General features: G+C 38.7%; 1 protein-coding gene across 5 annotated transcripts in view; it reads right to left on the bottom strand.

Annotated features, from left to right (window-relative positions):
• SEPTIN7 (septin 7) overlaps positions 1-18,141 on the bottom strand; it is a 202,849-nt gene that overhangs the window by 99,724 nt on the left and 84,984 nt on the right. Inside the window, exon 1 of one of the 5 annotated variants that reach the window (XM_070616233.1) lies at positions 14,569-14,959. The exons of 1 other annotated variant lie outside the window; for it this stretch is intronic. Coding sequence is in view for 1 of the 4 variants with exons in the window: in XM_070616231.1 (XP_070472332.1) it covers positions 14,569-14,629 (61 nt within the window). In the remaining 3 variants the exon portion in view is untranslated. Of the gene's footprint in view, positions 1-14,439; positions 14,461-14,562; positions 14,960-18,141 lie in introns of those variants that run through there. 3 more of the 5 variants (XM_070616231.1, XM_070616232.1, XM_070616236.1) reach the window with 3 other exon arrangements.

Raw genomic sequence — 18,141 nt, 5'->3', positions numbered from 1 at the left:
ATGGGAGCAATTGCTAATAAGTACAGGGCTTTTTAGGCTGATGAAAGGTCCTAAAATTAGTGGTGATGGCTGCACAACTATGTGAATATACTACAAATGACAGAATTGTACACGCTAAAGGGGAGAATTTTATGGCATGTGAATTATGTCTCAATAAGGCTGTTAGAAAATCAAGTATGTAGTATCTGTAATATTGTACCCTGCATATATAATTTTTGTATCTCCTTTCTTACATATGTCTTCTCATTGGTCAAATCCAGGACAATCTGAGCAACCAAACAATAACAAAATTAACAGTCACTGTCGATACCAATATTAATAAATAATTTATTGAATGAATACATAAAACAGAACAGCTCTTCCTTACAAAAGAATTCCAATTAAAAAACGTAGAATAATGGAAACAGAAAATCACTATTAAGGCAAACAGGAGAGTAATAATTGTGACGAGCAAGAATTATTGAAAGATAATAGATAAAAGTATGACGAGATTAAGTTATTTGCACAGTTCAACAAAGGACTAGTATCTAAAATACACAACCTAGTAAGACACATAACTCAACTTAAAAATGGACCAAGGATTTGAACAGACCACCAAAGATATATGGACGGCAAATAAGCAATGATAAGATCCTCAACATTATTAGCCATTAGGAAAATGCAAATTAAAATCATGACGAGGTATTCTACAATTCTACTAGAATGGTTTAAAATAATGAGTGATCATCCCAAGTATTGGTAATTATGTGAAGCAATTAGAATTCTTATACACTGTTGATGAAAATGTAAAATGTCACAACTATGTTGGAAAATAGTTTGGCAATTTCTTAAAAAGTTAAACATATACCTACCTATGACTTAGCCTAAGTATTTACCCAAGGGAAATGTAATCATGTGGTACTATCATTACAGCTTTTAAAAATTTTTATAAGAAAAAAAGCTGGGAAAAAAATATATCCAAATTTTAACATTTGTTGTAGTTTGCTAACTGAATTTGAAGGTAATTCAGTTTTATATTATTTTCTATTTTCCAAGTTATTATTAAGGAACCTGAAGCACTCCATTAAAAAAAAAAAGCAGCACATAGAAAGAAGATGAAGTCATGTTCACCACAAGTCAGTATTGGTTTTCTTTTTAATGGGTAAGTCAGATGTTCTTTATTTCCCATTTCTGACAAGTTCATTAGATTGCAAAGGAAGAAATAATAGGAGATAACTCTGACAAGATTTTAATCATGATGTGAATACAGGCAAGTTAGAGAATTAAAGGCTGGAATACTAATAAGATGGGTTAATAGCTAGTTAGTTGTATGTCAACTTCAGCAAAATTATACACCACAAGGCTCCATCCTTAACTAAGCCCAGATAAAATTATTAAATACTTCGATGAAAGCATAAAACGTAGGTTTGTCAAACCTGCAGATAATAAAAGCTGAGAAAGTTAACAAATACTTTCTATGACACACTCAGAATCCAAATGAAACTTAATATGGAAAGGTGTGCATCCGAACCACGTCCTTTTTCCCCACCTCCAAACCAAAATCTGAAAGACAAAGTTTCAGTTAAGATCAGAAATATAAAATGGCACTGCAAAAATAAGAAGGAGGTGATGGGACATGTTTCACCCATTCAGTCAACAAGTTCCTCTAATTTGAAAGAAAAAAACATGTTGAAGAAGCAAGATAAAACAATAATAGCACAAGAGGAAAAAGCAGAGACATCTTAGTTGACATTATGCTCTAGAAGTCAGTAAGTCAGTAAGTAAATAAAGTTACCCTAAAAAGTAATTTAACTTTAGGCCTCATTAACAGACTTATAGGCATGTAGAATGAGACAAAAGACTGATGTATTCTGATCTGTAATTTTAAGATCACAAGATATTCAGTTCCCAGTGTCAGTAGGGATATGTACCAAATGAAGAAAATTCAGAAGGCAGTAAGAACCGGAGGGCTGGAGGGAATATAACCCCCTGCCATACAAACACTGCTAAAGGAAATGGAAAGACTAAAAGTCTCTACAAAAGACTCAGAGAGAGTTGTCTTTGAACTATTAAATAATAATATTAAAAAGAAAATTAGATTCATCTTTTTGTCTCAAGGAGTAAATGAGAATTTCTGAATACAAATATCAAAGATAGACTTCAGATACACCCAAAAATAGGAAGAAAAAATCAACAGAGACAACTATTCAAAGATGAAATGTGCTTCCTCAGAAGGTAGTGAGTTTCTAACAGGCTAGATCACCTCTGTCCATGAGAAATATAACACAAACCACACATGTAATTTTAAATTTCTAGTAGCTACATTAAAAAGAAACAACTAAAATTAATTTTAATAATATATTTTCATTAACTAAATATACCCAAAAAATTATTTCAACATGCAACACAAAAATTAATATTTTACATCTTTCAAAGTAAGCCTTTTCAAAATCCTCTGTGTATTTTACCCTCATACCAAATCTCAATTCAAACTAGCCACATTTCAAGTGCTCATCAGCCATATATGCTCATGGCTACAGCACTGGACAGGGAAGGGTTAGCCAGCTACTTGACAGCTATGCTGCAGGGGGAATTTGAGCACTGGTTGCATAATTAGATTAAACGACAATACATTTTCCCATCCTGAGATCTTGTGAAAATATCAGAAAAATAAGAATACCAAGAACATATTCAAAACTTTAAAAGGGTTAACTTTATTCCATTTTAATCAGTCACTACTATTCCTTGTCCATTCATGACATACATATCACTCTGTATTTTCCTGTAGCACTCATTCTGAACACAACACAGCAGTTCTGTCAAGGAATTCAAGTTATTTCCAGTACGTAATATATCTATCGCAAAAAAAAACTAGCTTCTTAAAGACATCAAAGCCATTTCTTGTCAGAATATCGAATCCCATGACTCATAAAATGTTTGATATTCAATTTGAGAATTGCTTGCCTAATAAGAAAAAACGTAAGTTAAAAAAAAGTATTCATTATTACCTGTTTGTAAAATGGTTTTCCATAGCTTACCTACATTACAATACTACATAGGAAAATAGAAATTCGATTCTTCTTATGGACTGAACTGTGTCCCCCAAAAATTCATGTGTTGAAGCCTTAACCCTTAATGTGACTGTATTTGGAGGCCTTATAGGGCCTTTAAGGAGGTAATTAAGAGTAAAGGAGGTCATAAGAGTGGGAACCCAATCACACGGGACTGGTGTCCTTGAAGAAGAGGAAGAGACACTAGGATATCTCTCTCTCCACACACACACGGGAAAGCCACATGAAGACACACTAAGAAGGCAGCTGTCCACAGTCCAGGAAGATCCCTCACTGGAAACTAAACCTGCTGGCACCTTAATCCTGGACTTCCAGCCTCCAGAACTGTGAGAAAATAGTCTGTTGTTTAAGCCCCCAATCTGTGATATTCTGTTATGGCAGCCGTAACAGACTAATACAGTTCCTAAGAAAGTCCTTTTAAAAAACTGTATTGCAGGGCCAGCCCAGTGGCGCAGTGGTTAAGTGTCCACGTTCCGCTTTGGTGGCCTGGGTTTCACCAGTTCAGATCCCAGGTGCGGACATGGCACCACTTGGCAAGCCATGCTGTGGCAGGCATCCCACATATAAAGCAGAGGAAGATAAGCACAGATGTTAGCTCAGGGTCAGTCTTCCTCAGCAAAAAGAGGAGGATTGGTGGCAGATGTTAGCTCAGGGCTAATCTTCCTCAAAAAAAGAAAAAAAAAACTGTATTGCAAACCAAATTATATTACTGTTGAAATTATTAATAAGTTATGATAAATGTTTGTATATGTTTCTAAATTTACTCCACAATCAAAGATTTGAAAAGCCTGCCTTGTTGAACCACTGAAGTCACCAAAATAACTTGATACTTCAAAACTACAAAATGCTAATTTTATCCATAACCAAAGTCTTCAACTTATAGTTCATTTTAAAAACATATTACTTAAGATCAGTACTATAGAGAATAAAGCTAGAGATCAGTGGGGAGCTCAAAAAAGCATGCCAGCCATTGCAATACTATCCCACCAACAATATTTGTAATATTAAACATAAACAATAACTGATAATAGATAAAAAAATTGACAGTGCTGTTACATACTATAAGAGTAGTCTTAAAGGAGTTCAAAGTAAGGGAACTTGAACTCGAAAGTTTAAAAGTATCAAAGACTCAGACAGTGGGAAACATTTCCCTTGATGAGTAGTTTTGAGCTGGGCCTTCCTTAACGGATGATGGGACTTCAAGGTAGGTCAGAACAGCAGAAGCCGAAGCAAGGACGCAAAACATGATTTGATCTGACTATAAGGAAAAAGCCAAACCAAGGAGGCCCTAAAATGACTGTCTAAGTTTTTAAGGAAAGAACATATAAGATAATCACAAAGCAGTATAAGTACAGCTAGAAATCTGAATTCCAATATTTGCTGTAACTTAAGAGCTATTCTCTGGTGGGTAAGTTATATGATCTTTCTGAGCCTTAGATTGGGACAGCATCTTTATGAAGCTGTTGCAAGGTACATATGAAATGTTTGGCACTTCATATACAATAAGTACAATAAATGACAGTTACTATAGTGGTTGTGCAATAGATGACAACTATAATTAAAGCCTCTGGGCTTTTCATCTTGCAGATAAGTGATTCCCAAACCTGGCTGCAATCAGAAGAATCTGGGGAGCTTGATTAAAACAGATACTGAGGCCCCAGCCTAGAAGTAGAGCATGTTGGTAGGGCCCAAGAAACAGTATTTTTTTTTTAAAGATTTTATTTATTTTTTTCTTTTTCTCCCCAAAGCCCCCTGGTACATAGTTGTATATTCTTCGTTGTGGGTCCTTCTAGTTGTGGCATGTGGGATGCCACCTCAGCGTGGCCTGATGACCAGTGCCATGTCCGTGCCCAGCATTCAAACCAACGAAACTCTGGGCCGCCTGCAGCGGAGCGTGCAAACTTAACCACTCGGCCACGGGGCCAGCCCCCAGGAAATAGTATTTTTAACAAGAACCTTAGATGCCTATACCATAAATAACAAAGAGATTTAAAGTTCTACAATAGGCCAATTATTTTACGAAAGTAGTGGTTTTGGTACAATAATCTTACGAAGAACTATTAACTAAAGTGGGAAGAGACTGGAAGCAATAAGACCAATGAAGAAACTACTTGATAGGAAAGCAAGTCCTTTTGTTCATCTTGGTTAGATTCTAATTTGTTAAACAGAATCCACTAGTGATTAACTATACTTAGGACACCCATCCTCAAATTAAAAAACAATGGAATCTCCCAGCCCTATTCAAAAATTTCCAACACAGATTCAACTAAAAGTTGTTTCCATCAAGCATAAAATTCTTCCCTTATTCCCTTACTCCTGACCAGGACTAATGTCAATGGTGCATTTATTTCATATAACATTATATCTGCCGGTCTGTGATATTATTTCTGCATTTCCTACATGGTGACCAAATATTTAACTTTCAAAAAGATAGGGGCTGCAACTTTTCAGCAAGTCTAAAATTATTCCAAAATTTTGAAAAAGAACAAAAAAGATTACAACCATGTATTTATCTTTCTTAGAGCACAGCACCATGGTCACACACAAACTTAGGTATTTTTGATGGGTCCATTTGCCAGCTAAGCCATTCTAGTTATCTTTTTGGCTCACAGCTGAATTAATCATCTCAAAAAGTAACTCCTAGCTGTTCTTTATTAGACCAACTTTCATATTCTAATACAAAACCTAAGACGGGGCTGACTATACTCCTAGTTCTATCTAGGATCACTAATTTCATCCTTTTGTGCCAAGTTCTCATGTCTCCAAACAAACTAGAGACATGTTAACTACTCCATTCATCCCCAGCAACGAGAAAACTAACAGACCACAAGTTGTCCTCTACCCATCTATGGCCTTTGCAAATTTTACAGTGACTACATATTTTGATTTTCGAGGTTCTTTTGTATGTGCACGTTATTTTATACATCCAGAGAACAGGAATTGTTTCTATTAAATTTATTTCCTTTTCACTCAGCATATCAATTATACAGAATATAGTTGGGAACCAGAAATGGAAATCGTAAGTATCTCAGTGCTTAACAGATAGCAGACTTTTGATAAAGAAATGAATCAGGAAATAAAAGCTGAGCAATAAAATACAAAGATTTCTAACGGCAAACTGGATAGCAACAAAATTCAAGGACAGAAGAAGGTAGGTGCACCTTCAAGGACAGAAGAAGGTAGGTACACCCAGGAGAGCAGAAAAATGTGAAAATCCATGTATAGTTAAAAAACAAAAACGACTCTCATATTGCATTACTACTTAGCTCCATATTGCAAGACACAACACAAAAACCAATATCCCTGAGGATAATTTTAACAAATTCATTATATTCTACTGAAAATAGGGAAGCTCATCAGTTTATATGTACCACAAAAATCTCTCTCCAGTAACATAAGAAATGTAAATTAAGACAAGTATAAGATACTAAACTAACAAATACCCTAGGAAAATAACTGGGGAAGAAGAGGCTTGTTTAAAGATACTCTTTAAAACACTACTAAATTCTAAAATATGGAAACTATGAAATGTCTCAAAATAATAAAATGGCTAGGCAAATGAGAATATCAACACTGGTTCTGCATAAAATTTAAGAGTTTACAGAGTACTTTTATGCATACTGCATCTCATAATATATAATTCACGCCAGAGGTTATCAACCCTGGCTATTCATCAGAATTACCTAAAATACTTAAAATGCAAATTTCTGAGCCCTACCTCATACCTAGTGAATTAATGAGCCTCCAAGTGTGTTAAGCATTGGAAGTGTTTCCAATGTCTGACCAGGGTTAAGAACCACTAACCACTAATAGGTCGCTAATTACAACCATGAAAAAAACACATGTAATTAAGAAGGAACACAAATTAACCTTCAATGACTGAAATAATTTAATGGGGTTTTTCCCTCCTGTTTAATTTGTTTAAATTAACCATAAAAGGAACTATATCTACTAAACTTTGTAAAATGAAAAATGGTTTAAAATGTTGATACTTGAAGGTATACCAGTTACTGAGAAAATTTTCCTTGTTCAGATCATTTCACATCCCAGACGTCACATGTAACAAATGAGGTGGTACCCTGGTTACTTTAGTAATAATACAAACAGAAATAACTACGATAAAATTACTATGAAAACTTTGCCTCCTTTTAAACAAATAATGATCTCACTCAAAATATTTACAGTATTCTCTAAAATTGATTGACAATATATACCAAATTCTTCCTCAAAAAGAAAGAACTCTGATTACAATATGAATGGACAATTTTAATATATAAGGATACAAAATGTCATTTGTATAAGGAACATTAGCATGACCCTTAGTTTGAAACAGCTACTACTTTGAAATGCACCAGCAGAAATTTTAAATAAGCAAACATTTTGGTACTACTCAAGAAATTGGTGACCTCAGCCTGTCTAACTTTGAAGTTTCACATAAATCACTTTATTCCAATTTCCTTTAATTCTGCTCACCAAACTACAAATATCAAGTCTTTAAAAAACAGTACTAACAAATTTACTGACCAAACTAAAGTATAGCTTTCGTTTAATATGGCAGATTCAATTACTAAACATAAAAATTCAAAGTACAAATGAACAATTTACAATAATCTTAAAATGTTTATTTTCCATCCTAAATGTCTCTCCTAGAATTGAGACTTTACCAGACATGTCCACTTAGCTCCTCGGCCTCTCAATTTCACATTTTAAATCACCTATTTCAAGAAATGGTACCTACTTATCACCCAATCACTCAAGTGAGAACGCTCAGATATTCTGGATTCATTACTCACCACCTACATCCCCTCACATACCAAACACCTCACAACCATTCCCTACACTTCGTGCCCTTTGTCATTGCCCTAGTTCTGTCCTTCATCTTTTAGTTAAGACTGGTTACATTAACCTCCCTCAATTCACTGGCCCTACTATGGTGTTCTATCTATCTCTACTGTAATTATCATCCAGATGTTCATGGTTACCATTCTTCTCTTTTAAAATCCTTCCATAAAGATTTTTTTAAAATCCTCAGCACAGCACACCAGATCTCTGCCTACTCTCTTGCCTCAGAACCTACACCACCATGATTTCCCAGCCTAGAAAAAGTATCCTTTCTCCTCTTCCTCTGCCTAATCACTCCTATCCACCTTTAAAGAGTTACCTTTTCCAGTTTGGAAAAGGTATCCTGCTCTGTACTCCCACTGTATACATACCTTTAAATCATATCACAAATGATTTACTAAATAAATGCCAGGTTGGGAATACAAAAGTGAACAAACCACAGTCCTTACCTTTAAGAAACTTATAATGGAGCCAAAAAATTAAATAGTCAATTGCCATACAGTCTGTTAACTTTTCCTTTTAAGCTAATATCTGAGTGCTTGTTATATGCCAGGCTAAGGATTTACTATGTATTATCTCATTTAATTCTCCAATAATTTTATGATTCTCACTTTACAGAGAAGGAAACAGAAAAGCTTTGTTATTTGCCCAAGGTTCAGTTAAGCGTTAAAGATGTGAATCCAGGTCTGACTCCAGAACCTAAGCTCTTAATCACCATACCTTCTATTTTCTACTGTCACAGCATTTAACTCAGTTTCCCAGTGCCCAGCATACAGCAGGCACAAGACATGTATTTGTTAAATAAATAAACTTTGAGTGTTGAAGTCCTAAGCTAGTAATGACTTAACATCAATACTACCATTTTAACTGATAGTGTCTAATATCAAAGCATTCAAAAGCTCTGAGATACTAACACATGTGAATGATCAGTGTCCCAAGTTATTCATCATTGGATGGTTTATAATAGAAAAATATTGAAAAGTAAATGTCTATCAGAAGAGGAAGGTTATAGAAATCACAGCTTATCCATATACTGGAATTATGCAGTCGTATAAAAGAGTAAGAATGATCTTCGTGTAATGATATGGAATAACCTAAGATACACTAAGTGGGAAAAATTAAAAGGTGAGGAAGAATGTGTGTCTGATGGATGGGGGAAAGAGGGATTATGTTTTTTGCTTGCATATGCAAAAATCATCTTTAGAAGAACATATAAGAAACTATTAAATAGATTGCCTGAAAAGTAGGAAACTGCATGAGTTGGGGATATGAACAGAAAGGAGATTTTACTACATCTCTCTTTTTAACCTTTTGAATTTTGAACCAAGCGACTATACTCCCTATATGACAAATATATAAACTACCCCCAAAATAAATAAATAAGCATTTTCAGAAATCGTAACACAAACACTACATAACATCCAGAAGGCCATGGGCCATAACTTTCTTGATTGCTTCTGTTTTTGCAGTGTCTGACACTTGTTGGGAGTCAAATATTTGGTATATTAATGAAGTTTACAAAAATATCAAACTGCCATTGCAGGAATATTTCAAATATATTTTACAAAGAAAGCAAAACAGGAAAAAAATGGTTTTGATTTTTCAAAATAACAATCAGAGCCTTATCCCAGGCTTACTGTTTATCAAACTCTGGAAGACTACTAGAATTTGTATTCTTTTAAAAGTACCAAGGTGATCATTTTATTGTTGTTTCATGTTTCCTTCACATTTCAAATCTCTCACAATAAAGAAGGGGAAAAAACTTTTAAAAGCTACCAAGAAAAACCACTTTAAATGAGTTAACTGTATATGGATTATATCTCAATATGATGTTTATAAAAAAGAAAACTAATCTATGATATTAGAAATGAGATCAGTGGTTACCTGCACAGGGGCACAAGAAACTCAGGGGTGATGGAAATCTTCTGTATCTTGACTGGAATAAAAGCTACAAGGTGTACGTCAATATTCATTGAACTAAACACTTAAAATCTGTGCATTTTACTAGATGAAAATAACACCTCAATAAAGTTACTTTGCAATAATTTGGAAAGCATTTGGAAATGCAGATTCCTGGGCCCCTCCCAGAGACCAAATCACTGGGTCTGTGGTGGAACCCAGCTAATCCGTATTTTTAACAAGAGGTCTCAGGTGACCCTCATGCATGAGGTTCATCATTTATACTCTGGAAAATACAGACCTAGCATAATGTTGTATGTCCAAGAATTACTGATGTTTTTCAAAAATTCATGAGTTAAATTACAAACTTACACAGAAAAGCTACCTGGGTGATTCTGATTCCCAAGTTTGGGAAATACTAAGTATTAAATGGTAGGAGTTCTAGGAGGAAGACCTTTGGACCAGATAGTTAACAAAGATACCTTTCTTCTCCACCTTCCATGATCCTTCAATGGCTCTCCATCACCTAGTGCAGTGGTTCTCAATCTGGGGTGATTCTGGCCCCCAGGTGACATTTGGCAATGTCTGCAGACATTTTTTTATTGTCATAACTGGGGAGGAGGTATGCTACTGGTATCTACTGGGTAAAGGCCAGAGATGCTGGTAAACATCGTACAATGCACAGGACAGCCCCTCAAACAAAGAATTATAAAACTCCAAATTGCAATAGTGCCAAGTTTGAGAAACTCTGACTTGGAGACTTGCCTCTCAAATGAAGCTACCAAAAGTGCACAGTTGTGGCCCCAGAGGTAAAGAAAATAACAGAATTAACACGTTACATCTTCAGGAGAGTCCATTTTTACTTCCAGATTGGCGAGGAAGGAGAAGAGAGTCATCTTTATATTGCATATAAAGCAAACAAATATAAAATGCATATGTCACGAGTACCTAAGATTTTTTAAAAACTTCAAACTAATGTAAGCAGGAAGAGCTTCAGACTTTACGCCGCAACCTCAGGGGATACTTATTTACTCTATTCAGTCTTCAAAGTATTTTGAAGTTAAGAAACACTTGCCTAAAATAAAGTATATAAACTTTAGCATGACAGGCAAGACCTCATCTTTAAGTACTTCTACTAAGATTTTTAGGGCTATTTGTTACTGCCGTGTGGTCTAACCCAGTGCTATTCAAAATGCAGTCTGTGGACCAGTGAGCCAGTCTGAATTGTTTACCAGTTTACATCAGAGACGTACAGAAATTGACAGCACAGAAATGGAAATTTTTATAGCAGAATACTTTTATGTCTATTGAATCTAATAAAAACATTAGAGCTTGTATTTTGCCTTACTTCATCTTGATTTTTTAAAATTCTGCAGTACTTTGTATTTTACAATGGTATCAGTAAACAGTGGATTGGAAAGAGAAAAAAAGGGAGGAAGCACTAACCTAATCTATCCTGACTGACACATCTAGTAAATGGTAAAGCAAGGATTTGAACTCAAGTCTGTCTGACACCAAAGCTCATATTCTTAATCATTATACTTTAGTTCTCTGTTGTCATTAAGACTTTGCACTCAAAACCCCATGTGTAATCCCTATCTCTGGAGAGCTGGAAGGACTGTACCACGTACAAATCACAAGGGCTTTCTGTGTGTCTGGCCCAAGGCCTTCAACACTGAGAGCAAACCAAGCTGCCTCCTTGGCCTGTTTCCCCCAGGTTCAACTTGGCTCTCTTGATCTCTGATGATGCAAAAGGGTAAGACCAAAAAAAAGAAAAAAAAAGAAAGAAAGAACATTCTCCCGAAGGCCTAGAGGAGAGTCACTGAATGATACTGTCTTCTTTTAGGACCAACCCTGGTTTCTACCCGGTTTGGGGAGATGATCTCCTCCAGGCAGGAGCAGACCCCAGACCTCTCTAACCAGACTACCTATATGGAGTACAGAATAAACGAATCCAAAATATGAAAAAGCCACATGGATTTAATAGCATTTAAAGTTTTCCCTCCTCACACCAAGATTTAAAGAACTTGGATCTGACCCACCCACATGCACATCCCCAAGTGTTTTTACAAACTTTTCTAACCATAATCCTTAATAAAAAAGAAATGTTATATCCAAACTCAACACACAATATTATAAAACAAAATTTACCCCCCCCAAAAATTCATACTAAATGCAATGTACTGCTATTTTCTATTTCTTTCCTACTTTTTAAAAAGTATTAGTAGAAATCCACAAAACTTATTTCAAGACTAATAGGTCTCAACTTGCAGTCTGCAAAATGTTGCTGTACAGATCAACAGTCTACATTTAACAGTATGCTCTCATCTGGCAAGCCTAACCCATAATCATGCTACCTTAAAATTCTTCTCAAAAACATATTTTTTCTACACCAGTTTCATTATACAATAATCTTGTTATTCATAATCCAAACAGTACAGAAAAAACACAAAAAACTGTCTCAAAATTTAGTAAAATGCATAAGGTTAAAAATTTTCAGCCTCTAATCAAATTTTCAAGATAGCTTATTACCTCAAAACGTGAAGCAGTTCTCAGCTGGTAATTTGGTCAGGTAACAATACTTTATTGGCAAAACCCACAAAAGAGTCTTCTGTGAATATGTATACCAGCAAATTATAAGAAGTCTGAAACCAACCTGCTCTACCACTATCTTCACTCTGACTGATCTGGTTATCTGACCACCCCCCATTACTGAGACCTTGGAAATCATAATCTAACTCTTCCTCCGCTCCAAGCTTTTTTTTCTTTGGGGGAAAGGGGGTTTGCCGTTAATCCTCTACAACTGGTCTAAGGTCTGTCAGGAGTCCTACCTTGTCTCAGACTAGCTCAGAAGTTCTGGCACCGGCTCATTTAAGAGTATTGCTATGGGGAAATGCACAAATCCAAAAAACCAATTTTCATAACAAACTTCTGAAACATAATCTATTGATAACACTACCTTCCACGTACTTATGTACTGAATACCTTATCTACAAATCAAAACCAGAAACCAAAAATTCTTAACTAAACTACAAAAATATTCTTTCTGTAAATTAAAATCTACTGGACATTAAACACAAAGTAAATTTCTATTATCAGTTATGAACTTCAATTCTGTAAGCCTAAGAGTGCATGTGACATTTTTAATAACTGTATTAAGAGGATCTGGCTCCATCATGCTATCCCATCACAGAATGACCATACAAACCATCTATGTAGCTTCCACATTTATTTCACAGCTCCTCTCCACCCTATATTCTCTAGCCCCACCCACTGAACAGCTGGGTGGGATGAAAGATTGTTTCCTGCCCTCCCCCCTTGCTCCTTCCCTTGCTATTTGGAGGAATAAGGGATCTAGGCAGCAGTAACTAGCTTAATAACTGTTTATATCCTGCTAAGGGACCATCCTTCCAGTCTATCAGAATTCCATAAATTTCATCCCTACCTGTACACTTAATGCCTAAAAAGTTTCCTCCTCAAATTGCTTATAAACTTGAGGGGCGAGGGACTGACATTCTCATCACTTGTATGTACATAAATACGTCGAACAAGTAAAATGTTTTTGAATCTAGATTATCTGTTCATTTAGATTCTCAAGGGCACTCGGGAAGATGTTTTCCCATTTCATCAAAGTAACAAAGCCAAAAAAATCTTAAAGTTGAACTACAACAATAAATTCGTAAGAATAAGTTCTTTCAGTAACTAAGCAAACACCTGAACGTCACCAATTCTTTGCCCACACCACAAAAACCCAGATTTGAAACAGTGTACTCTCAAAACGTAACTCAGCAAATGGAAATGTGTTACAAAATTTTCAGATGTTTATTTCCTAGTATACACAGAGTAAGCAATGGAACTGAGGAGTGGAAAATGTGAATGAAATGGCCTTGTTCTTTTTCCAACATCTGGGGGAGGAAAGGAAATGAAAGGGCTTCTTAACAGAATAACTGAGAATACTGAAATATTTTCAAAAATTAATTTCCTTAAACATCACCAGTCCGTATCTCCAACTCCCTCCCTTTTCCAGCGACCCTTCCGAGCCTTCCCACTCCTCGGGAGGGCGCCCTTCCCAGACGTTCTCTCTCTTTTTTCCTAAAAATTAAGCCCAAACCAGCCTCCTTATCCTCCGTACGCCAGCCTCGCCCGCCATCCACCGGCCTTCGGGGCCGCGCCTGGGGAAAGGAAACCCCGAGAGGCGGGGAGGGGGAGCGAGGAGGCGACGCGGTCGCTGGAGCCGCTGCAGCCGCCGCCGCCTCCACCGCAGCCTGAGCCTGGTGCATCCTCCTTCCTCCCTCCCCGCCGCCGCCCTCCGGGGCCGGCCCACACAGCACCCGCACCCGGGCGCGCGCTCATCCCCACCCTCCTCGCCAGGCCCGCTCCCCCGACCAGGGGAGCTCCGCCGCGGGCACTGCGGCCGCCGACGGACGCAGCAGGGCCGCGGGAGCCGGCGGGCCGGGAAAGACGACCCCGCTCCGGCCCCGGCGGCGGAGGCCGCGGCTCAGGGCTCCCCCGGCCCGCCCGCCGCGGCACAGGAAATGCCGCCGCCTCGGCTCTCCTCACGTTCAATTCAAACTGTCACCGCCGCCGCCTCCCCTCCCCCCGGCCCGCCGCCGCCGCCGCCGCGCCCCGGGCCCGCCGTCGCCCCCACCCCACCTCCCCTCGCCGCTGTCCCCCGCCTCGCCTCAGGGCGTTCCTCCCGGCCGGTCCGGCGGCCGCAGAGCCCCGGTGCGTCCGGAGCTGCCGACCCGAGTCGCGGCGGCCCAAAGCTGAGACTCACCCATGGTGCTGCTGTTGACGCTCCTCTCCTCAGCAGCAGCGGATCTCGCACTGACCGACATCCCCTCCCCCCTCCGCGACCAGCCAGGGCGCAGCGCAGCCCGCCGATTCTCCAAAGCCGCCTACGCCGACTCCGCGGCGTAGCCGCCCGGCGTCGCTGCCCTGCTTACGCAGGCGACAGCAGGCGGACTCCTCCACTGGCTCTCGCCCGACTCCCGCTCCCTCCTCCGCCCCCCCCCCCGCCCCCTCAGACGAGGCTTCCGGGCCGAGAAGAGTTTGGCTTAATCTCGCGAGATTACTCCTTCTCTGCCCTGTCGCCTTGCTCCTTTTCGAGCATGACTTCATTGGCATGAGCACTCTTGCTGCTCTGGTTTAGCCGCCATGTTTAATTTGGCGGGATTTGGCACCTCCAAGATCAGGGATAGTCAAGTCTCTGTGCCTGTTTCTTCAATACTGCCTCTACGGCTAAACCGCGTTACGTTTGTCGGTGAAAAGCTCTGCGGACGCTGAAAGGGAGGGGCCGGTTGGGCGCGAGGGTGGGGTTTTGCCCGAATTAAAGATGGCCGCGATCAGTGCAACCCCGCGCAATTTCGCGTCAGGTTTTGGAGCGGAGGGAGCCGCCCTGTTGGCCTTAGAGTCTCCTTACGGAATTGGCGTAAGGGAAAGAGGCGCCGCTGGAAGAGGCCAGCTTGGGCAGCTGCGCTCAGGGCGGGGGCCGCGTCCACGCCTCGGCTCCTGGCTTCTGACCTGGCGGCATTGTGAGTGCAAGTGAAGAGACGCCTCCAGGGAGAAGTCTATTCCCTCATCCATCCTCGTTTCCTCAACTAACTTGACTCTCGGGGTGGACAGTGAGATTAGGCCCCTGCGCTGTCACTTTCTGGCGGCCTGGCACAGCCGAGGGGTCGGCTGCTGCAGCTTCCACTGCGGACTCTCCACGGTCACGGCCGTGTCGGCTCACCTTGTTTGGTGGCCGGTTCAGTCCTCGTGGAGCTCACACTCTAGTTGAGGAAATGAATGGACACACGTGAAACTGTTGGGTAACAGTTAAAGTGTAATAAAGGGCTAGAACTGTGTGGTCTCCTGCTGTAGCAGTGAACGTCGCTGGGTCGTGGGAGCCTTTCTCCAAATGCTTTCTAGTGAAAGTAGCCACACTTGGCTCTGAACAGCCCAAGGTTTTTCGTACCTTTCTTGAAAACCAACGGCTGTCTTCATTGTCTAGTTCGTGCACATATATTATTTTTTCTGTTAAACTGCACGTTAAGGAATTTTATATACATAATTATGAGCCCACAGCAGAATGTTCATAGCAGCCTTGCTTATTTAGTGAAACAATTTAAATGTCCACTTAGAGGAGAAGGGATGAATAAGTTACATTACTGGACAAATTGACATACACAGAATACTGAACAGTGGGAATTAAAGCTAGTAATATTAATGGAGATAGAATTCATTAACTTAATATTGAGAAGGAAAAAACAGCAAGTTGCAGAAGGTGCATATGGTATACCATAAATAAAAGTTTAAAAATAAGAAACTGTGAGATCAAACTGTGAAAATCATACAAGGAAATGATATATACCAAATTCAGAATAGTGGTTACTTCCAGAGAGGAAGAGAAGGGAATGTAACAGGGGAGGGTTCACTTGTATCTGTAATGTTTTATTTTCTACCAAAAGTAATCTGCAGAAAATGTGGCAAAACCTTAAAGCTAGGTGAAGGGTATACGAGTGTTAAGATTGTAGTTATTTTCTATACTCTTCGGTATACTTGAATGTTTCCAAGTAATTTTTTTAATGAAGGAAATTTTTATCTAAGGAAACAGCTTATTATGTGTCTTGATATCTGCTGTAGTTTCCTAAGTCTCCATTTGTACTGAATTGCTCAAAAAGTCTGTTACAACTCATCTGCCCAAGCAATCATTGTGTTGAATTTCTGAAACTTAAAATGAGCGCTTACTTTGGAAATTTCGTTAAATGTCTACTTTAAAAAAGGCAGTGCAGCAGGGAGTTTAAAGGTGTGGCCTCTGGAGTCATACTGCCTGGGTTCAAATCGCAGCTCTACCATTTACTAACCATATGCCCAAGGACAAGTTGCTTAACCTTTCTGTGATCCAGTTTTCTCATCTATAGATAGGAATAATACTTAACTAATGGAGGTTTTTTGAGAGTTATTTGTGCCCAGTCCATAGTAAATTCTTAGTAAATGTACCTATGTACAGATAATTTTAAAATATAAAATTATCCTGAATCCTATTATTATTTAATCTAATACTCTATAAAGAAGAAAATCTCCCATGTCCACTGATATATTTCTTTGAGGGGGAGCTCTTAATGGATGTAAAAGAGGTGAATTTTGTTATTTTGCACTCTGAAAATGGATAAATTCTTTTTTTTAAATTTTTATTGAGTTAATGATAGGTCACAATCTTGTGAAATTTCAGTTGTACATTATTGTTTGTCAGTCGTGTTGTAGGTGCACCCCTTCACCCTTTGTGCCCACCCCCCACCCCATCTTTCCCCTGGTAGCCACTAATCTGTTCTCTTTGTGTACATTTTTCAATTCCTCATGTGAGTGGAGTCATACAGAGATTGTCCTTCTCTATCTGGCTTATTTCACTTAACATAGTACCCTCAAGGTCCATCCATGTTGTTGCAAATGGGACAATTTTGTTCTGTTTTATGGCTGAGTAGCATTCCATTGTATATATATATACACCACATCTTCTTTATCCAATCATCTGTTGATGGGCACTTAGGTTGCTTCTGTGTCTTGGCTATTGTAAATAATGCTGCAATAAACATTGGGGTGCATAGGACTTTTGGAATTGCTGACTTCAAGCTCTTTGGATAGATACCCAGTAGTGGGATAGCTGGGTCGTATGGTAGTTCTATTTTTAATTTTTTGAGGAATCTCCATACTGTTTTCCATAGTGGCTGCACCAGTTTGCATTCCCACCAGCAGTGTATGAGGGTTCCTTTTTCTCCACAACCTCTCCAACATTTGTTACTATTTGTTTTAGATATTTTTGTCATTCTAATGGGTGTAAGGTGATATCTTAGTGTAGTTTTGATTTGAATTTCCCTGATGATCAGTGATGATGAACATCTTTTCATGTGCCTATTGGCCATCCGTATATCTTCTTTGGAGAAATGTCTGTTCGTGTCTCCAGCCCATTTTTTGATGAGGTTGTTTGATTTCTTTGTTGTTAAGTTGTGTGAGTTCTTTATATATTATGGATATTAAGCCTTTGTCAGATGTATGACTTGCAAATATTTTTTCCCAGTTAGTGGGTTGTTTTTTTGTTTCAATCCTGTTTTCGTTTGCCTTGAAGAAGCTCTTTAGTCTGGTGAAGTCTCATTTGTTTATTCTTTCTATTGTTTCCCTTCTCTGAGAAGACATGGTGTCTGAAAAGATCCTTTTAATACTGATGTCAAAGAGTGTACTGCCTACATTTTCTTCTGGAAGCCTTATGGTTTCAGGTCTCATCTTTAGGTCTTTGATCCATTTTGAGTTTATTTTGGTGAATGGTGAGAAAGAATGGTCAATTTTCATTATTTTACATGTGGCTTTCCAG

The sequence above is a fragment of the Equus przewalskii genome, chromosome 4 (assembly GCF_037783145.1).
Source record: "Equus przewalskii isolate Varuska chromosome 4, EquPr2, whole genome shotgun sequence".
Taxonomy (NCBI): domain Eukaryota; kingdom Metazoa; phylum Chordata; class Mammalia; order Perissodactyla; family Equidae; genus Equus; species Equus przewalskii.
This window is presented reverse-complemented; position numbering and strand designations above follow the sequence as displayed.